At 39.6% G+C, this 27234-nt stretch overlaps 1 protein-coding gene across 5 annotated transcripts in view; it reads right to left on the reverse strand.

Annotated features, from left to right (window-relative positions):
* LOC126259356 (INO80 complex subunit D) overlaps positions 1 to 27234 on the reverse strand; it is a 234900-nt gene that overhangs the window by 155849 nt on the left and 51817 nt on the right. For all 5 annotated transcript variants that reach the window (XM_049956088.1, XM_049956087.1, XM_049956086.1 and 2 more), the window contains 2 exons: positions 21199 to 22118; positions 1824 to 2151 (listed from right to left, as the gene is read on the reverse strand). In XM_049956088.1, coding sequence (XP_049812045.1) covers positions 1824 to 2151; positions 21199 to 22118 — 1248 coding nt within the window. The remainder of the gene's footprint in view (positions 1 to 1823; positions 2152 to 21198; positions 22119 to 27234) is intronic.

Raw genomic sequence — 27234 nt, forward strand, 5'->3', positions numbered from 1 at the left:
GTTGTTGTTGTTGTTGTGGTGGTCTTCAGTTGGAAGATTTCTTTGATCCAGCTCTCGATGTTAGTCATTCTTTGCAAGTCACTGCATCTCTGTTTAACTATTGTAATATCCACTTGGACCTACTTACTGTAGCCAATCCTTGTTCTCCCTCCACAATTTTTTATTCCATACATTTCCTTCCATTAGCAAATTAACTATTCATTGATGCCTCAGGATATGCCCCATCAACCGGTTTCTTCTTTTAGTCAAGCCGTACCACAAATCCCCCTCCCCCTTTCCTGGATACAATTCAGTACCTATTCATTGGTTATATGATCTATCCATCTTCAGCATTCTTCTGTAGCACCATATTGCAAAATGTCTACTCCCTTCTTTTTTGTACTGTTAATCATCGACTTTTCACTTCATGTAAAGCTACACTCTGGACAAATGCTTTCAGAAAATACTTGCTAACATTATTTATACTTGATGTTAACATATTTCTCTTTTTTAGAATAGCTTTCCTCATTATTTCAAGTCTGCAGTTCATATCCTCTTTACTTCTGACAATGTCAAGTTATTTGTTTTTCAAATAGAAAAACTTATGTCCTCCTTGAAGAGCCTACTTCCCTAATCTAATTCCCTCAGCATCACCTCTTTTTTCCTCTGACTATATTCCATTAATTAGTTTTACTTTTGATGATGTTCATCTTAGGACCTATTTCAAATCACAGCCATTCCACACAAGTGATCTTCCAACAACATTTCATCCACAGACTTCGTGTCCAATTCAGGCATAGACATTAGCCACTAATGTGACTGCTGCACTTTGACAGGGGAATTGAGGGTCACTCAATATTGTTATTTATTATTTTGACCCCAATTATTCAAATACTTTATTAAATTGATGTTAATCTTTAAAATAGTCAAATCTCGTGGAGTTAGTTACCAAATCACCTTGTGGCGCACTGTAATTGCATAAATTTAAAAAACATCACAACAAAATTTAGATTTCAATGCATATAGGGTGGACACAAATTGACTACTTGCTCAAGATATCTAAAAACTTTAAACAGGAACTAATTAGATCATCCAATTGTCCTGGGGTGGATGTCACCCACTGCAATACCCACATGCAGACATTCTCCAAGCTGATGGAGACACACTGCGAGTGCAGAAGAACACAAGATCCAGGCCACATGCTCATATGGGTTGGGTTGTTTTGGGGGAGGAGACCAGACAGCAAGGTCATCGATCTCATCAGATCAGGAAAGGATGGGGAAGGAAGTCAGCTGTGCCCTTTCAAAGGAACCATTTTGGCATTTGTCTGGAGCAATTTAGGGAAATCACGGAAAAGCTAAATCAGGATGGCCCGACATGGGATTGAACCGTCATCCTCCTGAATGCGAGTCCAGTGTGCTAGCCACTGCACTACCTTGTTTGGTCCATGCTCATATACGCTCTACTGAAACTCTCTTGCGCAACATAGGACTTAATCAAGGCAAATAACAAGGCCACAAGAGTTGCTACATTCTGGAAATGCTGACCGGACAGAGAACTGGATAAAGTACCGATTTAATTCACCATCCCACACTTTTAATGTAAACTGTAACATTTTCCACAATCAATTTGGTGAGCAGCATGTTGAAACTTAGGTAATACTTTTCACAATGAACAAACACACTGTATTAAACTAAGTACTGTCACACAATGCTGAAAGGTGGCACACACTTTAGCAGTTATATGCACAAATATTTTCAAAATTTATCAAAATAGCAACTACATTTACAATCTATACAAAATTTGATAGATGAAAATACACAAACAAATTGTGTTTCCTTTACCTGTTATGACGATGACCATCTTTCCCTGTTAGTATCTGTGCAGTTTTTGTAGGAAACTTCTTGGCTGCATTTAATACAGCCTCTGCTAATGCCCAGCTGCCGTTCATATCCAAACCCATGCTTACTCGCATAGCTGTATCTGGTAAGCCACGGACTATCTGTCGTAATCGACGTCTCGTTTCAGCACGCACTTGAGCAAGACGGCCATCACGTCCCCCTAGTCCAGTTGCTGCTTGCTCAACACTCACTGAAAACCATTGCCGTTGAAAAACTGCCCTATCTTCCTCATCTTCAATTTCACTTCCTTCACTATCTGTTGCTTCTACACCTGTAAGTTAATCAAAACCAACTGTTCACAATACTAAAAAGTGTGAAACAATCCAATTATGCCACCTACAAAAAGCTAAAATAATCCTTAAAAAAAAGGGGGGGGCACTAATTGGGGGGGGGGGGCGAAACAAGTTATATTTCAGTGTTTTGTCAGCTGAGCACGCAGCAAAGGCTTTAAAACAAGTAAGATAATTTAATGCTGACACAATAATTAGCAGCAACTAACTGTACATAATCTATAGAGTCATTCCATGTGAAGTTGTCCAGTTTTGGAAACAATTCCCACCTGATCACCTCAGATTCTGTTCCTATTTGGTCTGCAGCTGCCTATACATGTTACAGATAATGCTGTGAATTCTTAGCCCTCAATATTCAATACTGGGTCTTTAGCAGCACCTCATGTCAAGGTTGTCGAAATTTAGTGACAGCAATGAAAAGATTTTAATTATTTTTGAGGTGATGGCTCTTTTAATGAATAATCACACTAGATCTATGATATTTTAATTCAGTAGTTTGGACAGTATAATGTGTACAAGTTTTAAGAGCTTTTATGTAGTATTCACTGCCCCAGTGACATCCAAATACATCAATAATTTTACTGTAACAAACAAATGTCATGCTAACTGCTGTGACTCGCCGATCTTTCAAAGTGCCACCGCGCAGTTACGCACGTCCACTACATGCGGCGCTGTCTGCCAGCCATGCAGCAGCAACACCACCTAAGCGGCCAGCCAGCCAGCGGCTGCTAGACTTGGATTCAGTTATGGTTTGACTGTTAAAGTGTACACACATCTTACTCTGTTTACTTGATCTGTGACTTTCATGTATTGCGTCTTCCTTGAAATATATTTGTTCAACTTGAAGTTATAACAACTGGTGACGAGGTAGTGATTTTTCTTTTCCATCATTGACCCACATGTTTCCATGGCTACTTTAGAGCAACAATTGCAAGGTCTCATAGAACAGCAAACGCTTCTCACAAATGCGATTTGTGATTTCGTCGTGGCATCAAATGCGGGGCGTCTCTCATTGTTGTCTCTACCTACTTTTCCTCCTTACGACGAGACGGCGGAAGACTGGTCTGATTATGAAAAACGTCTTCGACAGCACTTCTTGGCATTTCATGTCGTGGACAAACAAACATGTAAGTCTCTGTCCCTTTCATGGATTTCACCTCAAATGTATCGGTTGTTGTCACAATTGGCTCCTTTGAAAGATCCTGAGTCTTTGTCCTTTGCTGAAATGTGCTCACTTCTGTCCGTCTATTTTTAAAAGCAAATGCATGTGGTAGCCTCTCGTGTTGCCTTTTATCGTTGTCAAAAACAACCGAATCAATCCTATCGCACTTGGGCTGCTGAACTTCACGGTCTCAGTAGAAAATGTCAATTTGTTACTGAAGTTCACAAAGAATCCTACGCCGATTCAATGGTACGGGATGCTATTATCCGATCGGCACCCGAGAAAGAAGTTAGGCAACGTGCCCCCCAGTTGGCAAATCCGACTCTAGATGAAGTCCTATCCATCGCTCAGTCTTTTGAAATTTCTCGTGCCGCTGGAGCGCAAATAGAGGCATGGGGCAACGTCGGGGAAATACAACCTCTGTGCGATGTTGACGAAGCATGTGGTATGTCCCCGCCGGCCGACGTGACCGCAGTACGCTCCCAAGCGCAGCCTCGGCCTAACAGTAACCAAACCTCTAAGAAACTGCAGCAAAACCCACGGCAACTACCTTCATGTCCGCAGTGTTTTACGAAACATTCACGAGAAGATTGTCCACAACGTTGGGCCGTGTGTCACAAATGCTAAAACAAAAGGGTCATGTGTCATCCGTTTGCAAATCCGACCGCATACATGATGTTCATGAACATGACGCTGATTCTGATTCTGTGTTGTCTGTCAATTGTACTTCTTCCCTTTCAGGGAAGTTATTCCTCACTGTCCAAATACTTGGTCGAGATGTTCACATGCAGGTGGATACTGGTTCTGCTGCTGATGATGCACTTCTCCAATTTCTGGCTTCTTACCATTTCACCCCCACGGACAACCACAGCCCGGCTGAGCTCTTATATGACCCACAGCCCCACACGCTACTTCATCTTCTGCAGCCTTCCACTTCACGGCCGCGGGTGCCTTCGCTTGGCCAGTTCACCGCCGACGACCTTGTTTGGGTACGGGGTTATGGCAGGCGGCCAAAATGGAGTCCTGGCCGCATCTTTCGACACCGTGGCCGACACCTGTATGAAATCCACACGGACACGGGTGTTGCAGTGCGTCATTTGGACCAGCTTCGGTCTCGTGTGCTGGCAACGCCTGTTCCGGATGCCGCTACACCACCTTCGGCTCTACCTGACGCTCGGGATACTGGAATCTCTCATTACTCACAACGCAGTCCTCTCACCATCATATCGGTGCCAACACAAGAACTGACACCACCAGGAGACGTGCCCATGCAGGAACCAGATGACCTTCATCTGTCGGAGCAACTCTTTCTCCTATGGACGCGGACACATCGCCCATGTCTCCTGTTATAACAACCGGACTTGCCGGAACGAGCAGATTGGTGCACGGGGACCCAGCAGATTTGACCCCCACGTCTCCTGTCATCTCGACCCATTATCATCGGGGACACTTCCGTCCATACGGGAAGCCTCCTCCTAGACTTTACGGCCAGTCAAACAACACCTATGGACGTTAGCAATCTACAGGCCGCCTCCATCAAGACTTGTGCAAAAAATTCAAAGGGGGGAAAAGTGTTGTGACTCACCGATCTTTCAAAGTGCTGCTGCGCAGTTACGCACATCCTCTACATGCAGCGCTGTCTGTCAGCCATGCAGCAGCAGCGCCGCCTAAGCGGCCAGCCAGCCAGCGGCCGCTAGACTTGGACTCAGTTATGATTTGACTGTTAAAGTGTACACCCGTCTTACTCTGTTTACTTGATCTGTGACTTTCATGTATTGCGTCTTCCTTGAAATATATTTGTTCAACTTAAAGTTATTACACTAACCTCTGCTTCTGACTGTTTGTTATTTATCAGTTTCTTTGTGGTACCTGCAAAATTTAGCTTTCAGTAGTGGTCAGTTCTTAAGATAATTTGAGGGAAATTTTACTTCAGAAAACATTTCCTTGATATTTAGACAATTTTGAAGTCTTACATCTCAGAAAGTCCATCTCTAATGCAATTTGTTCAACATCCATCTTAATTTCAATTTGGTATATTTTCAAATATGCCCAAAAATTACACAACAAAGAACCAGAATTATTTATTGCCCTAAGTAGAGTGCTGTTTCATAACCGCAAAATTTATTTTGATGACAAGAGAAATCCTGTTACAGGGCGTAAACGATAACTGTTTACAATGTAGCATGGTGGCATATGCTAAGGTGCATGCATACTGCACAAGATTTTCAATGTCCTCAACGTCCTCTTGCCCTCTTATGCCACCTTTCCTTCCCTGTGAGGGTAACAACAGGGGGTGGGGGGCTTTTGAACAGATTATGCAGAACTAATTATCTTCCCAATCCGATCTAAACACAATACGAGCATAGCTGTCTTCTTCAAGTAAAAAGGCCAGAGAAGGAAAACATTTTAACTGCTATTTTTATATTGTTAGAATTCACCAAACAGTAACGTAAAATTTACACAAATGATAATTTGAAATTTTGTAAGTGCAAGAAGAAGGCATTTTTAATATTCATGGACTATTTTAGCCAAATGGGCAGTATGTCAAGAGACTTTTATAAGTCAATTTGAGATTGTTTTTTAGATGGACAGACCACAGGTCTCTATATAAAATTGTATGCAAAATAAGGGAATGACAACCACTCAATTACAGCGGACTGAAGTGTGGCAATTAGAAACACACAACAGAAAACAGTATTCACAGTAGCTTTGGGGCTCTCAACCTTTATCTAGCACACGCCCACGCCCCCCCCCCCCCCCCCCCACACACACACACAATTATGACGAGACTACAGTCATAGGAGAGTGTGTAAGGGTGTCTGTATGATTGTATGTGTGAAAATGAGTACTTCTGCTACAAAAACAGCTGGAGCTCAAAATCCAATGTGAATACTGTTTCCTGTTACGTGTTTTTATGTGTCACACATCAGACCACTATAGGTGAGTGGTTCCCTTTCTAACCAGGAATATACATAGTTGTTAGAGCAAATTGTTCATCTTAACTTCCCCTATACCACTGTGGCATGTTGTAAACAGTTAACTTTTTACACCCGGTGTATCCTCCAGAGCAACGTTGCAATTTTGAAACACCGTGGCAAAGTACACTTTTGCAGAGCTAATTGTAAAAATTAATCACTTCATTTTGAGTTGAAATATAAATTCACCCAAGTCCATCCATTATACACAAGGTGTTAGTGGGTTACTTAAAATAGTTTCCAAGCGTCACTGCAGACTTCTTGCTAAATATTCTCAGACCTCAGGCTGATTACCTAATGGATCCCACACTGGAATTTTGTCAACAAGTCATGTCATTATCAGTGCTGCAGCAGTTAAAATTTTGCATCAATTTTGCCACAGGTTGATGGCTACTGCCAAGCAAGCACGTTCAGTGTTGACTACATACTACACATCCCTTAAGCTAGGAGAATTCTGTACAGCAAACTGTGTCAAGATGTAAAAATAAAAGAACTATGGCGACTAATACAAGAGTAAATTATTTGTGCCAAAATGGTTGCAGACCAATTGAAAGATATCACATCCAAAGTAATAAGATTGGCATTATTATTATTATTTAATGAGAACATCCAGAAAACCGTAAAGATGACCCAGTGACTTTACTTCAGTAACTGGCAGCTTTCTGAGAATATTCTGATCAGGGATCCAGCAAATATCCCTCATGAATGGTCAGTAGAACTAGTATGGAAGGCCAAAAGGATCCTTGAAAGTAATTCAAGAATGATGTTCAACATGTGACATTTCACAAATGTTACAACACATCAGCTGTTACTGTAAATGCAGACATCATACTAACCTGGCTGCAAAGTTGAAACTTAGAAATCTGCCCTTTTGTCTGTCGAGTCTGAAATTTTGGCAACTAATGTCACAAAGGCTTTAGGCCCTACCTGAATCCACCACAAGTCAAATGGAACAAGCATGGGGTTTTTCACATTCTAGCAACTGTATGTGCAGGGGCAAACCTTTCTCCCTGGTTTATCATCGACAATTTTAACTGATCCTTGACATGCAAAATGAAATTTAATCAAGTTTGATGATAACATGTGAACAAATCAAATGTTAAAATTTGTAATGTAACTGTAAAGAAAAAACTGGAGAAAGAAAAGAATTGAAGTGCTTTGTGATATTATGGGAGAATACTGAAAATTAAAAGTGGATTGATGAGAGTAGAAATGAGGTGGTTGTCTGCTGAATCTGAGAGGGGAGGGACGTGGTTATAAGATGAGTTAGCATATCAAGATAACACCTACATGGTAATAGAGGGATCCCTAGAGACCAAAAACAATAGGGGAAGACAGAGAGATTTGAATATATCCAACAAATAAGTGAAAATACAATGTAACTGGATAGAAAAAGGTCTACTCACCAACCAGCAGCAGAAGAACACACATATAGAAGTATTTAAATTTGCAAGCTTTTGGAGCCAGGGCTTTTCTGCCCACAGAAGAGTTGAAGGGGAAGGAAGAAGGATGAAGGTAAAGCACTAGGGAGGTTTAGGAAATTGGGAGAATTTGGGAAAGTCACCCAGAACCCGAGGTGAGGGTAGACTTTATCAGGCAGACTGTTGAGGACTGCACTGGACGAGATTTGAAAACATGAGATCTTTAAGGTGAAAGATACAGTAATATGCAAAACAGGTATTAATGCCAAAACATTGTGCATGAGTTAAGAAGAGCAGAAAACTAAGAGCATTGTATGTGATAGAGATGGGAATAGGGGGGAGGGGGGGAGGGGGGGGGGGATAGACAGGTCAGAAAATGAAAGATATAGAATACTAGAAGGAAGTGAATGAAGGAATAGTTACTGTGACAAAATTAATGTAAATTAAGGCTAGGTGGGTGACAAGAACCAAGAATATGTTGACGCCAGTTCTCACCTGCCAAGTTCTGAGAAACTGGTGTCTGGGAAGGAGGGGATAGGGAGCAGAAGAATCCAGATGGCACATGTGGTGAAACAGGCACTGAGGTTATCACTGTCATGATGTAGGGCATGCTCTATGACAGGATATTGTGTGTTCACTAGTATACACCCTCTGCCAATGTCATTCATTCTTACAACTTGACGAGAGTCACGCCAATGTAAAAGGCTGAACAGTACGTTTAGTGTGTTGATTCTCTTTGATAGTATATATTTTGCCAGTTACAAGGCTGCTACAGATAGTGGTAGGAGGTTGCATACAGCAAGTCTTAAAGTAGGGATGGACACTGGGGTAGGTGCCATAGGGTACGGAAATGGGTGCAGAAGCAGCATAGGATCTGAAAAGGACCCTGTGGAGATTGGGAGGGCGACAAAAAGCTATTCTAAGAGTGGTGGCCAAAATGTCGGACAGAATGTCATGTTTTGAGGAAGTCAGGACCTTGTCAAAGTAGCTGATTAATACATTCAAGACCAGAATAATATTGAGTGACAAGAGGTGTACTCTTAAGTTGTTTTCTGGAGGGATCAGCACTACCAGGATTGGATGTAACGGCCCAGGAAGTCTGCTTTTGAAATAGGCTGGTGGGGTAATTATGTCCAGTAAAGGGTGAGGTGAGAATGGTGGTGTATTGCTGTGAAGAGTCTCCATCTGAGCAAATACATTTATCTTGAATCCCAAGGCTGCATGGGCGGGAACATTTGAAATGGAAATGACGACAATTGTCAAAATGTAAATACTGTTGTTTATTAGTAGTTTTAATTTTAACAGAAATGTGTAGCTGATTTTTGGTGAGGATGAGGTCAACATCAAAGAAAGTGGCATGGGATTCGGAACAAAACAATGTCTGCTGCTGAACATTTCCTCAGTGCCAATTTGATTCCAAATCTATGATCTCTCTCCTGTTCACCTTAATCAGCATTATACTTTCCAACAACTACTTTACCATTGAGGGACAGATATACATACAGATCAGGGGCACAGCCATGAGAACCAGTATAGTTCTTTCCTATATCAACCTTTTATGGGTTGCTTGGAGAGGACTTTCCTGGAACCCATATGCTTTCAATCCCTGGTTTGGTTTGGATATAATGATGATCTCTTTGCCATATGGACTCATACTGAGACTGACCTATTATAATTCTTGGAATCTCTAAATAGGTTGACCACAGTAAATAAAATTACATTAAATTTCACATGGTCCTATTTCGAATCCTATGCCACTTTCCTTAATGTTGACCTCATCCTCACCAAAGATTAGCTACACACTCCTGTTCACATTAAATCTACTGACAAACAACAGTACTTACATTTTGACAGTTGCCATCCTTTCCATTCCAAACATTCATTCACACACGGCCTTGGTATTTGAAGCAAACATATTTGTTCAGATGCAAAGTCTTTACAGCAATACACCACAACTCTCATCTCAGCCTTCACTGAAAGTAATTACCCCACCAACCTAGTTCAAAAGCAGATTTCCCAGGCCATCACATCCAATCCTGGCAGTGTTGATCCCTACAAAAACAACTTGAGAGACCTCTTGTCTCTCAATATCCTAGTCTTTATCAATCAGCTGCTTTGACAAATCTATGACTTCCTCAAAACATTCCATTCTGTCTGGCATTTGTCCACCACACCTTAAACAGCTTTTCGTTGCCCTCCCGATCCCCGCAATATCCTTGTCAGCCCCTATGGTGCCTCTGCACCCATTTCCCTACCCTACAGCTCCTACTTTGTGACCATCTCCACTGTCGGACTTGCCTTATGCACCCTCCTACCACCAACTACAGCAGCCCTGTAACTGGCAAAACATATACTATCAAAGGAAGTAAAGAATGTTCAGCCTCTTACATTGGCATAACTGCCACGAAGTTATCAGTTAGGATGAATAAGCATAGTCAGGAGGGTTTATCCTGGCAACATACAGTATCCTGTTGCAGAGCATGCCCTACATCATGACAGTCGTAACCTCAGCGCCTGTTTCACCACACGTATTATTTGGATTCTCCCCCCCCCCCCCCCCCCCGACACCTATTTCTCAGAACTCTGCAGGTGGAAACTGCCGTTACATGACCTTGGTTCTTGTCACTCATTTGGCCTTAATTTATGTTAATTTCTCCAACAACTACTTTACCTACATCCTACATTCCCGTAACCTTCCTGCCCTCAACCTTTGTTAGTCATTGTCCTCGCCCACCCAGTCCCTTCTCTGTTCCCATTCCAGCACTACACAGCCCTCATTCCACCATCGCATCCAGTCTTTTTACTTTTCCGATATTCCCCCCCTCCCCCACTGCCCTCCGTCTGACCACCTGACTCTACACAGCTGCCCTACCCTCTTTCCAGCTCATCCCTGCGCGCTCCCCAACAGTATGTCATTGTCTGCCACCCCTACCCTGCTGTCCCCCCTCCTTACCCCCAACCAATCGCCACTCCTATCATGCACTGGTGCTGCTGCTGGCAGTGTGGCCTCAGTTGCCGTGGTCTAATTTTGATGGAGGCCTCTCTGGCCAAAAGCTATCTGCGGCTCAGCATCTCTGCTGTATGGTGAGCAGCAACTTTCCTTTTCATAATATTGTTACATTCCATCCTGGATTTTCCATTGTCTGATTTCTTCAGTGTCAGCATTTCTTCACAGTAATTATTCCTTTCTTCCCTCTCTTTTAGTATTCAAAGTCTTTCATTTTCTGATCTGTCAATTTTTCCGTGCCCCCTCCCCCACCCGCTTCCATCTCTATCACACACAATGCACTTAGCTTTATGCTCTACTTAACTTGTGCATAATGTTTCAGCAGTAATCCCTGTTTTGCATATTACTGTAACTTCTACCTTTAAGTTCTCAGGTTTTCAAATCTCGTCCAGAGTAGTCCCCCAACAGTCTGTTTGGTAAGTCTCCCCTGACTTGGGGTACTCGTTGACTTTTCTAAATTCTCCCCATTTCCTAAACCTGACCAGCTCTTTTCCTTCATCCCTCTTCATTCCCCTTCAACCCTTCTGTTGGCAAAAGGAGCCCTAGCTCTGAAAGCTTGCGAATTTAAATACCTTTATGTGTGTGTTCTCTTGCCACCGCTTGGTGAGTAGATTTTTTACCTATCCAATTGCATTATATTTTCAAAGACTGATTATTTTCATTGAAGTTAGAATTTGGATTTCTTTTGAACACCTCAAGCTAGCTAGCAGTTGACAACAGGCATTTGACAGTTCCTCCAACTCCTCCACATGCAGATTTACCAAGGCATTTACCAAAGAGGTTGCATTCTGCTTTTATACCAAAAACTTGGTGACACTGTCAAAAAGTTTTGTAATCAGTAGCCCATCTATCACTAAGGTATAAAATTTTCAACAAATTCACTCACTGTCTGTCTCAAAAAGCTGTCTTGTCACAAAAAACATGAACAGCTACTGTGTCATGCCTTCAGCTATCACTTATATTGTGGATGCTCTTACACTGAAACTCAAACTCAATGAAACAAATGAATTAATGTAGGATGCACAGTGACTTAACTGTATCCCCAATGTAAAACCTGCACAGAATCCCGTATAACAAATGAATAATTTTCTGCAGAAATTTAACACAAGTTTTCCTTCAGCAGGCTTCAGGTTTTCTTTCATTTTAAAGATACTGTGTCTAGTTTTTCAGAAGGAAATGATATATTATCAGGTCAGATGTTTCAGTGAGCAACTCCAGTAAGAAGGATGCAACAGGCATTTCTTTTATTTCAAGTGATGGGCAATCTGTTGGCAACCACTGTTTGTATTCGACAACATCTTCTGGATTAACATCTTTACACACAACAGTAAAGTATGACCCCACTGCAGTTTTCCCTTGACAACTTTTGCACTGATGAAGCATGCAATCTTTTGATTCAGTGTTGCATACAATGAAGCCCATCAAAATTTTAACTTTTTTTTCTTTGTGGCTCAAGCGCACACAAAGTGCATCCTGGAGAACTTTATTGCGACATTCCAGTCAGGTATGAGTTCACAGAATTTGGAAAACATAATTTTACAGTCAAACTTATTTAGATAATCAAGTGTTTTTGTCTGTTTTTGGTGACCAGATAGCTAAATACATGATCCTTACAATCAGTGCAAACTCATATAGCCGCTGATTGGACAGATTGCCCCCCCCCCCTCTCTCTCTAAACAAATGACACACTGTAGGTGCTCTTACAATACAAGAATGAAGAGAACAACAATATAATTTAATTTCAGTGAACAATAATTGGCAAACAGATAAAACCTTACAATGCTCGGACCATGTGGACTTGAAAGTTGCTAGTACTCTTGTCTTAGAGAAGCAAATTTGAAGTACTTCTTTTCATACAGATATCTGAAGCTGTACTGAATAAAACAGCTGACAGTACAGAGAAGCAAATTATTAATGCAACAACATAAAGAGTCTATTCATGGAAATTGGTACACTCATTCTTTGAAAAGAAGAAAAAAAGTGTTAGTTGTTTGCATTTGAACACATCTGAAAACACAGTGTAGCAAAGTTAACATCATACAGAGAAAATATGCTGTTTGCAATGAATGGACTTCCAAATTGTAGAAAAAGCAAGAAAAAATTTCTGGGGCAAAATTTTCCTCCTATTCTCTCAAGAACTATACATTCCTAAAAGCTAAATTTTGCAGGTCCTACAAAGAAACTAATGGAGTACAAACACCCAAAAGCACACCATTTTACTACTATTACTTTGGGATGGAATTCTGCCCAAACTGAATGTTTCTTGTTATGACCAAATTTCTTGACGAGACTGAGTACACCTGGTGCGATAAATGTTAAAGATGTGTACACACATACTATCCAAACTAATAAACTAATGAATCAAGTCTCAGAGATATAGCTTAACTATTCACGGAAAGACACAGCTTCAGATGTGATGAAGTGCTTATTGCAAAATTTTGACAGACTTGACCAATTGGTCAACTACTACATACTGAGAGCTAACATTTTGTGGAACTATCTATAACAAGAACATACAAAATTTGAAAAGAATCTGATATAGTAAAGTGGGGATCATTAGACTTCTTGGTATGGAATGAGTTTATGTGCGTTATGGGATGAGTTAATATGAATTGGAAAATTACTTTATTCAGTAGAGGTGCCATAGTTCAATGCTCTATTTTACTCAGTTGATGTTTGTTATTACACTATGTAGGGTACTGTGAACCTACAATATCACTGCCATGAGTCTAGTGTCAGCATACTTCAGTTAACTTCTTATGAAGAATTGTTAAAGGTCACTAATGTACTCAAGATAAATTTAGGGCACTTTTACTTTTGCCCAAACAAAGTTAAGTGAAATTCAATTCTGGCACTGACAGGAAAGGTAGACAGGAGTAGAAAAAAGATAATAATTAATATGTTTACATGCAGCCAACATCTGCAATAATGATGTACAATGTAACTCTTCAAGCTTTCCCAGAAGAAGTGTTGTAAATAGTCTTCACGGGTTTGCAGCCGGATCACATTGTGCAAATTCCGCAATATTTCCTCAGAGCAAATGTCCAACATCTTCAGGTGGTTCAACCTTTCTGGTGCCTAGGTACGATTGGTCGTACCTAGCAAGGTCGAACCACCTGAAGATGTCTGGCAGCTGCCCCAAGGAAATATTGCGGAATTTGCACAACGTAATCTGGCACCAAACCCATTAAGACTATTTACAATGATGAACAATGCTGAAAGGTAGTACATTTACTAAAAATGAAGTATATAAATCAGCAAATGTGACATTTCTGAGAAGCTCTGTTTTATGAAGGTGTGACAGGAAGTATTGTCAGATATTTAGAAATAAAGCATTTATTAATGGTAAAAAAGCATATCTGAATAATGGTGTATGGAAACATAGTATACTGAGAACTTCTACCAAGAAAGGCAATAAACATAAAACTAAAACACACACATTTTTTTAAACTATGTATTTGTATTTGCTACTAGTCCGAATCAAAAATCATAAAAGATTGGGTATGCAGTAAGATGTCAAGGAAATAATCTATTCTGGGGTACAAATATGCATTCAAATAGTATATACCAACTTATAATGAATTAAAATTTTTCTTCTATTCACCAAAGTCACTCATGTGTTTGCTATGTTATAAGAATATCAGCTGATAAGGCAAAGTGGACAAACAATATCTAATCAGCCACTTACTGCTGATTATGAGAGCATTAGATTTCATAGTAACTGTGGCACGCATCAACACTTAGGAGAAGTTTGGGTAAGATTTCCTTCACCTTAGAGTATCTTCTTCCAACAATTCATCTATCAACTATCAACTTTCCAATTAGTAAAGCAACACCTTCATTTGTCACACTACTTATGATGTAACATATATCTAAAAACAAAGATGATGTGACTTACCAAATGAAAGTGCTGGCAGGTCGACAGACACACAAACGAACACACACATACACACAAAATTCAAGCTTTCGCAACAAACTGTTGCCTCATCAGGAAAGAGGGAAGGAGAGGGAAAGACGAAAGGATGTGGGTTTTAAGGGAGAGGGCAAGAGTAATAGAAGGCAGATTTCAGACCACCTAACAGATCAAAACGAAAATTTCTGTTCCGACACTGACAATGTTGAGTGTTTATGGAAAAAGTTCAAGGCAATCGTAAAATGCGTTTTAGACAGGTACGTGCCGAGTAAAACTGTGAGGGACGGGAAAAACCCACCGTGGTACAACAACAAAGTTAGGAAACTACTGCGAAAGCAAAGAGAGCTTCACTCCAAGTTTAAACACAGCCAAAACCTCTCAGACAAACAGAAGCTAAGCGATGTCAAAGTTAGCGTAAGGAGGGCTATGCGAGAAGCGTTCAGTGAATTCGAAAGTAAAATTCTATGTACAGACTTGACAGAAAATCCTAGGAAGTTCTGGTCTTACGTTAAATCAGTAAGTGGCTCGAAACAGCATATCCAGACACTCCGGGATGATGATGGCATTGAAACAGAGGATGACAAGCGTAAAGCTGAAATACTAAACACCTTTTTCCAAAGCTGTTTCACAGAGGAAGACCGCACTGCAGTTCCTTCTCTAAATCCTCGCACAAACGAAAAAATGGCTGACATCGAAATAAGTGTCCAAGGAATAGAAAAGCAACTGGAATCACTCAACAGAGGAAAGTCCACTGGACCTGACGGGATACCAATTCGATTCTACACAGAGTACGCGAAAGAACTTGCCCCCCTTCTAACAGCCTTGTACCGCAAGTCTCTAGAGGAACGGAGGGTTCCAAATGATTGGAAAAGAGCACAGGTAGTCCCAGTCTTCAAGAAGGGTCGTCGAGCAGATGCGCAAAACTATAGACATATATCTCTGACGTCGATCTGTTGTAGAATTTTAGAACATGTTTTTTGCTCGAGTATCATGTCGTTTTTGGAAACCCAGAATCTACTATGTAGGAATCAACATGGATTCCGGAAACAGCGATCGTGTGAGACCCAACTCGCGTTATTTGTTCATGAGACCCAGAAAATATTAGATACAGGCTCCCAGGTAGATGCTATTTTTCTTGACTTCCGGAAGGCGTTCGATACAGTTCCGCACTGTCGCCTGATAAACAAAGTAAGAGCCTACGGAATATCAGACCAGCTGTGTGGCTGGATTGAAGATTTTTTAGCAAACAGAACACAGCATGTTGTTATCAATGGAAAGACGTCTACAGACGTTAAGGTAACCTCTGGCGTGCCACAGGGGAGTGTTATGGGACCATTGCTTTTCACAATATATATAAATGACCTAGTAGATAGTGTCGGAAGTTCCATGCGGCTTTTCGCGGATGATGCTGTAGTATACAGAGAAGTTGCAGCATTAGAAAATTGTAGCGAAATGCAGGAAGATCTGCAGCGGATAGGCACTTGGTGCAGGGAGTGGCAACTGTCCCTTAACATAGACAAATGTAATGTATTGCGAATACATAGAAAGAAGGATCCTTTATTGTATGATTATATGATAGTGGAACAAACACTGGTAGCAGTTACTTCTGTAAAATATCTGGGAGTATGCGTGCGGAACGATTTGAAGTGGAATGATCATATAAAATTAATTGTTGGTAAGGCGGGTACCAGGTTGAGATTCATTGGGAGAGTGCTTAGAAAATGTAGTCCAGCAACAAAGGAGGTGGCTTACAAAACACTCGTTCGACCTATACTTGAGTATTGCTCATCAGTGTGGGATCCGTACCAGATCGGGTTGACGGAGGAGATAGAGAAGATCCAAAGAAGAGCGGCGCGTTTCGTCACAGGGTTATTTGGTAACCGTGATAGCGTTACGGAGATGTTTAATAAACTCAAGTGGAAGACTCTGCAAGAGAGGCGCTCTGCATCGCGGTGTAGCTTGCTCGCCAGGTTTCGAGAGGATGCGTTTCTGGATGAGGTATCGAATATATTGCTTCCCCCTACTTATACCTCCCGAGGAGATCACGAATGTAAAATTAGAGAGATTCGAGCGCGCACGGAGGCTTTCAGACAGTCGTTCTTCCCGCGAACCATACGCGACTGGAACAGGAAAGGGAGGTAATGACAGTGGCACGTAAAGTGCCCTCCGCCACACACCGTTGGGTGGCTTGCGGAGTATGAATGTAGATGTAGATGTAGAAGGAGTCATTCCAATCCCGGGAGCGGAAAGACTTACCTTAGGGGGAAAAAAGGACGGGTATACACTCGCACACACACACACAACCATATCCATCCACATAACCATACTTATGATGTAAATTTGAGAAATAGAATCACAAGACTATTCAAACTCTAAACACGATTTTCAGTGGTGTGGGATTAATCATTACCAGAAAGACAAATGACTATATCTTATAGTGCCAGAGCCTGTCCTTAGTGTCATAGGCTCTGCATTTTATCAATCTCTGTAAACTGGTACAGACTCTGCACAGAATCAATAAATGATTCCAATTGCTATTCAAAATAATGTTACGTATGAAAGATGAACTAGTGGGTCTGAGATGGGGAGAGAGAGAGAAGAACTAGTGTGTTTGAGTGGGAGGGAGGGAAGGAGAGAATGTATCAGCACACCCTAGATATAAAATCTTTGCCACTCAAAGTTTTCTGGAATCACTGTGAGAATTTATACGAGTGTATCTTAAATGGTACGACAAAGAATTTTGTATCCTAACCTACCAAGAAACAATTTCAGTTTTATAGCATATAACCTAGAAAAAGGTAATGTGGACTTAAATGCCTTTCAATAATAACTAAATTCTAATCCAATGATTGTCAATGTCATGGAGAATTTGCCATTTTATTCTTACACTCATCAAGCCAATCTAGACTACTTTCAGCCATCTGGTAGGAGAAATTTGGCAATTTCACCTTAAATCATACAGGTCAAGAGTGAATGTGCCACATCACTATTTCAAATCCTGCTGAAAAACAAATATATGTTGAAGTTCCACATGATACCTCTCCTAAACGACAATATTCTGATTGTATGGTCATTTGTTCAAACACTACAGATGCCTCTAAATGAGAGTATTTGTGAAAATGTTGTAACGAAAGGAAAAATTGTAATAAAGAAACCAAAAAGTGATACAGATCTGAATTTACTTTCAATAAATACTTCGTCCTCAATACTATGAGACATGATTAATACAAACATACTTTCAAGTATTTTTTTTTAATAATAAAAAAAAATTGTAATTTATTGCAAATTCCAAAATTATGTTTTGAAAATATGAATAGTTGAATAGTCACAGGATGTTAACTGTCTTGAGAAATAATGAAGTGGAAGGACTGCTGTCAACTACGACATTAAGGATTGGAAAAGGGCACAGGTCATCCCCATTTTCAAGAAGGGACGTCGAACAGATGTACAGAACTATAGACATATATCTCTAATGTTGATCAGTTGTAGAATTTTGGAACAAGTATTATGTTCGAGTATAAGTATTATGTTCGAGGATAATGACTTTTCTGGAGACTAGAAATCTACTCTGTAGGAATCAGCATGGGTTTCGAAAAAGACGATCGTGTGAAACCTAGCTCGCGCTATTCGTTCATGAGACTCGGAGGGTCATAGACCGGGTTCCCAGGTAGGTGCTGTGTTTCTTGACTTCTTCAAGGTGTTCGATACAGTTCCCCACAGTCGTTTAATGAACAGAGTAAGAGCATATGGACTATCAGACCAAGTGTGTGATTGGATTGAAGAGTTCCTAGATAACAGAATGCAGCATGTCATTCTCAATGGAGAGAAGTCTTCCAAAGTAAGAGTGATTTCAGGTGTGCCGCAGGGGAGTGTCGTAGGACCATTGCTATTCACAATATATATCATAAACAACCTTGTGGATAACATCGGAAGTTCACTGAGGCTTTTTGCGGATGATGCTGTAGTATATCGAGAGGTTGTAACAATGGAAAATTGTACTGAAATGCAGGAGAATCTGCAACAAATTGACGCACGGTGCAGGGAATGGCAACTGAATCACAATGTTGACAAGTGTAACATGCTGCGAATACATAGAAAGAAAGATGCTTTATCATTTAGCTACAATATAGCAGATCAGCAACTGGAAGCAGTTAATCCTATAAATTATCTGGGAGTAGGCATTAGGAGTGATTTAAAACGGAATGATCATATAAAGTTGATCGTCGGTAAAGCAGATACCAGACTGAGATTCACTGGAAGAATCCTAAGGAAATTCAATCGGAAAACAAAGGAAGTAGGTTACAGTACACTTGTTCGCCCACAGCTCGAATACTGCTCACCAGTGTGGGATCCGTACCAGATAGGGTTGATACAAGAGAGAGAGAAGATCCAATGGAGAGCAGTGCGCTTCGTTACAGGATCATTTAGTAATCGTGAAAGCGTTACGTTGATGATAGATAAACTCCAGTGGAAGACTCTGGAGGAGAGGATGCTCAGTAGCCCGGTACGGGCTTTTGTTGAAGTTTCAAGAACATACCTTCACCGAGGAGTCAAGCAGTATATTGCTCCCTCCTACGTATATCTCGCGAAGAGACCACGAGGATAAAATCAGAGAGATTAGAGCCCACACAGAGGCATACTGACAATATTTCTTTCCACAAACAATACGAGACTAGAATAGAAGGGAGAATCGACAGAGGTACTCAAAGTACCCTCCGCCACACACCGTCAGGTGGCTTGCGGAGTATGGATGTGGATGTAGATGTAGAATGCATGAAGTTCTTAAACTGTCAAAATATCTGTACATAAAGATGAGAGAATCTGAAATTTTTGGTTATTTAGAAATTATTTTCTCCAAAACCCCATTCTAAATCTTCTAAAAATTTCATAGTGCATTAGTTGGTCACTGTTCTTAGGGAATGTACAATCAAAGTAGTCAATACTTATCTGTAAAAAAACATGAGAAATTTTTTAGGTAGACCTAGCTCTACTCGCAGTTAAACAAAAAAAAATCATGGGCACTTAAATATTTAAATTGATTGCTGATTTTAAGTAAACATCATGAAAACTGGTATTTCTGAATCAAAATAACATTATAAGTGAGTGGGAAAACAATTCATAGCTTTGTTCAAAAGGCTTTTATAACGAAAATGAGATATAGAATATTTATAGCCCTTTTTCTTTTTCTGGTATTATTCACACATTATTATTGTCTTCTGTCATGATTAACTTCATGACTTTCCAAGAATTAAAATTACCTACATTGTGGCAATCAACACTGCACTGTCGAACAGAGTTCATTTGCTTTTTTTCATCTGCTTCTCATGGAACTTGTATAGCTAAGCTGAATTTGCACATGGACAAGGATGATCCAACAAGAGCAATACTTGGGAAATGGGAACTGCACACTGATATTTTGATGATGGCCATTTGAAAGTATTAATAGGACCATGAGGTGTCATAAAGGAGACTGTTATATCTTGCATCTGTCCCTCCCACCACTGATTGTCATACACACAATAAATGAAGTGGCTCACTACAGAGTCTTCTAACGTATACTGTAGTCTCCGCATTTCACACACAGTACCAGACTGCATTTCGTGGAGAACCATTCTTGCAATGTATATGCCATTCTGGGATGCAACCCAGTAGTGACTTGCATCATAGCAGACCACTCTTCTCTCTTCTGTAAACGGAATTCCCTTAATGTAGTTTCTGTGACTCAGCATCTCCGCTATATGGTGAATAGCAACTATCCTTTTCATACTATTCTTACACTCTATTCTGGATTTTCCATAGTAATAATAATAATAATAATAATAATAATAATAATAATAATAATACACAAACAAGTAAACACAATTCGCAACCCATGAAATCTGAATATTGTTGGTGATTTGAGTTATTTTTACTAGTTACAGTCTCTCCTCTGAAGTATAATGTGGCAGCATGGGTCCACTAGCATGTATCTGGTAAAATGGGGCAGCATTTGCAATTATTAGGTGCTCAGCCTGAACAAGTAGTAGCCTTGAAAAGTGGACAAAGAAGAAAAACAAGCTTTATACAATTCTGTGCATCAATGTCATAACTGTTGTAGTGAACTTGTTACAAAAACAATACCAAATTAATTATGTGTCAGTTCATTGGCTTGAGAGGAGTTCAGTTTCTACATGCTGTTGGCAGTTACTGATAACTGAATGATCATGCAGAATATGAAAAGTCTGTGGTAGTTTCTTGACTTTTTTCTGAATGTAATGCTGAAACTTCAGAGCAGTACTAAGCAACAATTTCAAATTTGATGACAAAATAGCAGTTTTCATCCCTACAACTGAATATCCTGTGGAACTGATCACTTTTTCCTTAAAAGCTTACAAATAAAACTCTCATCACCAGGAAATCATATTCCATATTGACATTAGAATTTAACTTATGTCTCTGTGATGCATTATCCTTTCTGTAGGGAGACAGCTCCATAATTAAAGTATTACTACAAATAAACACAACTTATACTTACATTATCTAAGTGAATCACGTATAAATGAGTACTTACCTAAAGGAAACAAATCACAGTTATACTCTCTAATTTTTTCTTTTAAGTGCTGTATCCGCTGCAGTGATTCATGGCAAGAGACATCAAGTTTTCTCCTGCTTTTTCTAATTCTTTGTTGAGCAGGTGGAACAGCAACCCTGACCGAATGAACTGAAATTGGTATATACTGTTTTTGGCTGGCACTAGGTTTCTGATACTTGGGAGGAGAGGAAGACAGTGGAGGACTAGGAGGTTCCGTCTTCACAGCGACATCTGAATTAACACCCAGTAATTGTTCCTCCAGAAGGCTTCTTTCTTTAACAGGTTGCCAGCAGTTTTTGGGTGGTGACGGGCGTTTCCTTACAACGTTCTTCAATTCTGGACTAGGACTAGATGAATGGACTTTCTTATGTTTCCCTATCACTTTATTCTGAGCTATTTTTGCCTGCAACCTGTTCATGGTTTTTGAACTTTCGTCGTCTGACACTCTGTTGTCAAGCACAATTCTCCCAGAAATTGGCTGAGAGATGCTCTTAGACACAGCTGGTGACAACCTAGCCACATCAGTACCTTCAATTTTAATCATTTCACCAACAATGTTCTGCTCAGCAGGTTTGACATCGACTTCTGTACAATTAGGTTTTAACGATACACAGTTTTTTGTATACACATTGCTAGCATCTGCCTTCTGATACAATCGCAGAACTTGAGGCTCTGGTTCACTGAATGTGTAAGGGTCATCTGATTCAGTGTCACCGTCCTTGACACCTCCTGAATTTAATAATGCTTTCAATCTGTCTGAAAATTTCAACTTTCCATCTGAAGATGGTGAAGTGGGTGATGGTATATTGTCCTTATTAGGGATCATCTTGCCTTTTCTGATTTTATAATCTTTCTTTGGTGCCATACCAACAGCCACTTGTGTGTGGCCATTACAGAATCTGTAACACAAAATCAGTATTACTCTTTTTTGTAATTTTAAAACATTGTTATAAGAATGATGAGGTATCATCTTTAGCTGTATAATTTTTGCTAACAGGTTCTGTCCCTTTCATTTTATTTTTTCATTTCAGTGATGGGTTTGGAAACCTTAAAGCAATTTTTCAATGGTATTATGTGGATACTTGGGTAAAGTGGTTTGAATGCTATACACTACAATTCACCATATAGCATAGATGCTGAGTTGCAGATAGCTAGTACAAAAAACTATCAAACAAAACTTTCAGCCTCACAGGCCTTCATCGGAATAGAGTTTGTGTTTGAATGTTGTCTATTCTGATGAAGGCCTGTTTGGACTGAAAGCTCTGTCTGACAGTCTTTTTGTTGTGCCTATCTGCGACTCACCATCTTCGCTATATGGTGAGTCACAACTATCCTTTTTATAATATTGACATTATTCCATCTTAGATTTTCCACCATCTAATACACTAAAATTCATTATTTATTTATTTATTTTGTTACATAAAATCAACATGCCAGGAAGACAGAGGCATACTGACTGACAACTTTAACATATAATTTTAAGTATTTCACTGACCCTTTTCCCTTACTCCAAAAATCCAAGGGATTGCAAAATTTTGAAACTGTAGTGTGACCAAAATCTTCCAATCACATCACTATTCCGCACCACATAAATGAAATTCTTCATTAATTTTACTTGCGGCACAGAAGTAACAATTACATCCTACTAGTGAACGTTATACATTCAAGGTTACAAGCAATAACAGCAGAATTCTTAATAAAATGATAACAAATACCATTAAGCTTCTATTACAATTCAGGAAATTGCATTTCTTCCACTAAACATTACAACACCTCATTGTACACATGCCGTTCTAACTGTATCATCACACAGCTACTGCATACTTCACGAATGCTGCACATATATAGAAATACTCAATATAATAGTGGCAGTTTGCTTCACTCTGTTTAAAGCAGTTCAGTGAAATTGCCTATTCATGCTTCTTTAATGGATTGTAGTTTATTTCTCAGGAAAGTTCAAAACTGAGTTTAGAAGCACTCTTGAAAATTATTCTGATCTCACATGGAAACTTCATGCCGCTCATTTTACTATTATAGTAATACTTATCACTAGCATTATGTTTTCTGATGTTTGGATTCCATGTACCGTCGCATTAACATTCAGTGCAGCACATGTGCATGACAAGGAATAGCCTGTTAATAAGGTGGAAATGTTTCATAGGATCTGAAATGTTATTGAATTTGGTATACAATCTCCCACTGAATTAGATATGTAATTACATAAATAAAACATAAAACAAGTCACATAACATGCCATATTCAATATATTTATAAATTAAATTTAATAAATAAATAAAAATAATGTATTTAAAATGCATATTATTTATATATTATTTACCTGTTAATTAATTATTTATTTTCATTATTTTATTGTTATTTTTTTATTATTTTTATTTATTATATAATTTATTTGGGAATTAAATTTAATAAATAAATAAATAAATAAAAATTAATTAATTAAATTATACGGGCTCATCAGTAAAAACTGAAACAGTTTTCACCATGTATGTTTTATTATTTGTGTCAATAAAGAAAAAAATGTCAAAAAGGACAAAAACACAGTTATATGATGCAGGTTACGTTGCATTTTACCAAAATGTATAGACTCGCGACAGGTTGTGTCCTGCCTTGAAATCGTGATGTGAGCAATGATGTTCGAAATGTGTACAGGATGGATACACTGTATACCCATGTAATAATAGTGTGCCAGAGATGCAGCAAGCTGATAAATCCACCCTTACAGTCAAGAAGGATGAAGGACTACTGAACTAAGCACTGGGGGACTTGGGGAGGGCAGGGAGAGGGGGGGGGGGTTAGTTGCATGTCTTACTGCAGTATGGTGAACTTGTTCAGTTGGTTACTGTTTTCTGCTTACTGAGTGAAGGTTTTGTGTAGCTCTGTGTACATAAGAAATATTTAACACACAAATTCTGTTAGGAAGAAGTTCTGGCTGGATGTTACTGATCGAATTCTGAAAACTGGGAACACAATAAGAAAGGCAAAAAGCATTCCATGTATACTACTTCACACATGGTATACATTTATACTAAAGCAAAGTAAGTGGCATGGCACTTTACTGCAAGATCTTAAGTTTTTAATTTCCAAGAGAACTCTGCTAATTTTATACATTCTACTTTCGCAAACATTTGAACCTACAGATACATGAAAACCCAGTGATGAAGGTCGAACAATTGCTGAACTGAACACACTAAGTTCGTCATGAAAAGCCTGCACATCAGTCAGTCAAACACAGAAGTATGCGCTTGAGTACACAGGTTACGATACAGATTATGTGATTAAAAGTGAAAAATACGCAAAATCCTGAGAAATGGACTATCACACACAAAATAAAAATGGAGAGGAATGGGATAGGGGTGGGGAGAAAGAAAGAAAGAGTGAAGAAATGTTTATAAAGGCAGGCAGGTGCAGGTGTGTGTGTGTGTGTGTGTGTGTGTGTGTGTGTGTAGATGAGGAACAAGAAGAAGCAAATCATGAAAGTCAACATAGGTATAAGTTACAAATCAGACCCACAAAGGTGAAAGAGGATACACACATACAATTTCACCAAGGGAGATATATGCTGAAATCACAGGGTGTCATCATCCCCATCATTATAATGATGCATCTGTCATGGGCAGCGAGTAGTCTGAACATACAGACAGAGACACGGATTTGTCCAGACAGTTATTATGTGAGCGGAGGCCCTCTAGCTGGAATTTCTTTTAGTTTAACAGAACTCAGTAGAATGAGGAAACTCACACCAGGATACAGAGGAGCGAGACTCCGTCTGCTTCACAACAGTTTTATTACAAAATAAACAGACACAATGAGAACCAGGAGAAGTTATCACTCTGCAGTGGAGTCTGTGCTGACATGAAACATCTTGTCAGATTAAAACTGTGTGCTGGATCAAAGTTCAAAGTTCAAACTTTCAGCAGTGAATATTGTGGGTAATGCCCTTTAAGTTAAGAGCAATGACCATGTAAGGTGATGTTCTAGTCTTTGTACTGCATACAGTTTTAATCTACCAGAAAATTAATAAGGATATTTGTTTGTGTGGGAAAAATATTTTTAAGCTAGTACAAATGAGCTCCTCTCATCACAGTCAATCACCTTTATGTGAGTCCCCATGTGTATCCACACTGATGTATGCGGTAAACATTTTTTCTATCTGCATTCAGTAAAGACACTCCCTGCAATTTACTTTTACAAACTGCCTATTGGCTTCTGTCTCGGGTTCTTCGGCCGACGTTCATCTAATGATTTTTCTGACGTTTCGCCAGCACGAGTGGCTGGCATTGTCAAAGCTTCACCCTCCATTGCCGGTGGTGAACTGGAGGCGAGCTCGCGGCCGCAGGCTATATGTACCTGGCGCGCCAACGTCCGAGGGCTTCTCCGCGGTCATTTCCGGTGCGGTTCTCCTCTTGCTACCTGCGACGGTCGTTCGCTGCAGTACGGGAAGCCAGGATCCGTTTACCTTAAGGCTTTCCTCTTTCTTGTTGAAACTGTTCGCATGTTTTTGGATTTCTACAGCTTCTCTGAACAAGCGCGTGTGATAGTGCTTCTCTACAGCCAGAACTTCCGTGTCGGCGAATTTTATTACGTGGTCGGTCTCATTCAGTGCGTGTCAGAAAAATCATTAGATGAACGTCGGCCGAAGAACCCGAGACAGAAGCCAATAGGCAGTTTGTCAACAAGTGGCCACGAAAGCCTTAACAATTTTGAATTTACTTTTAGTTCAATTTATTTAAACATTTAATTTTAAAATTTGTATTGTATTTGCAAATTTTAAAAATTCTTTTTACTGTGTTGAAGTTGGTAGATGTACATTTTTTCTTTATCTTGACAAATGCATTTTGTGTGTGTGTGGAGGGGGGGGGGGGGGTGTTTTCCTGCCTTCTAGCTTCTAGAACTTATTGTTTAGCTTCAGATCATTTCAAATATCCAAAAAATTTTGTCTTTCTGTGCATCATATTTCTTCTTGATGCCCACGAATATAAAGAAAATATTTCTCTCTGTCATATTAAAGTAGATATTAAGATGACTCGTTATTTGCATTTGATAAAGACACATCTTTTTCTTATAATAGTGATTCTATGATAATTCATTTGGTCACTCTTCTTTCGATATTATGCTTGTTACTCTGAACAATACTTGCAATCTCATTGTTGTGCCTGTATCAACACTCAAAATTATTGAATTTAATGGGTTATTTGCACATGGGTTTCCTGTTCACATGGCTTTCTTGCCACATGAAATGTTTATCATGTCTCAAAATGTTTTCTAGATGAATTGACTGGGTACAAATTATACCAGCAGAAAAATGCTCCTATCTGAGCATAAAAAATGTGAATATGTTCCCGTTTACGTAAAAGACTGATTGAAAAGAGGAGTACCAGCTGCCTCACTCTACCTTCCTCCGCACTTTTAAAAATTTTCCCAAACATTTTAGCATGCAAACATATTCACACTTTTTTAACGTGCAACTCACTTTAAACTCCCAAAAGTTCCCACTCATTGTCATTATCTCTATATGTCTTTCTGCCATTGTTTCCTGTGTCATAGCCACAATCCCCTTTCTCCCTCTTGCTCTCTCTTACTGCTAATATTGCATTCCTCTCTTACTTACTGCTGCTGTCTCTTCTCACTGTCACTATCTCTCTCTTCCTCACTGTCACTACCATATACTTTGCCTGTCATTTTTGGGAAAATTTTTATAGGAGCTGAGGAAGACAGACTAGGGAACTGGTACCCATTTCCAGTCAAAGTCTTTTAAACAAACAGGAACATATTCACATTTTTGTGCCCCGATGGGAGCCTTTTTCCACTGGTTCCTTCTTTTCCCCGTTAGAGCAGGGCATGCAACTCACATGAAGAGAACTGTACTGGTCAAAAAAATTTAGATAGTTTACTTAGATGATATTGAAATAACACAAACCTAATTTTACACCTCAAACTGGATTTTACATGTAGAAAAATTTTGCATGTGCTTCAGTACTATAACTATTGTTTCCC

The sequence above is a fragment of the Schistocerca nitens genome, chromosome 5 (assembly GCF_023898315.1).
Source record: "Schistocerca nitens isolate TAMUIC-IGC-003100 chromosome 5, iqSchNite1.1, whole genome shotgun sequence".
Taxonomy (NCBI): Eukaryota; Metazoa; Arthropoda; class Insecta; order Orthoptera; family Acrididae; genus Schistocerca; species Schistocerca nitens.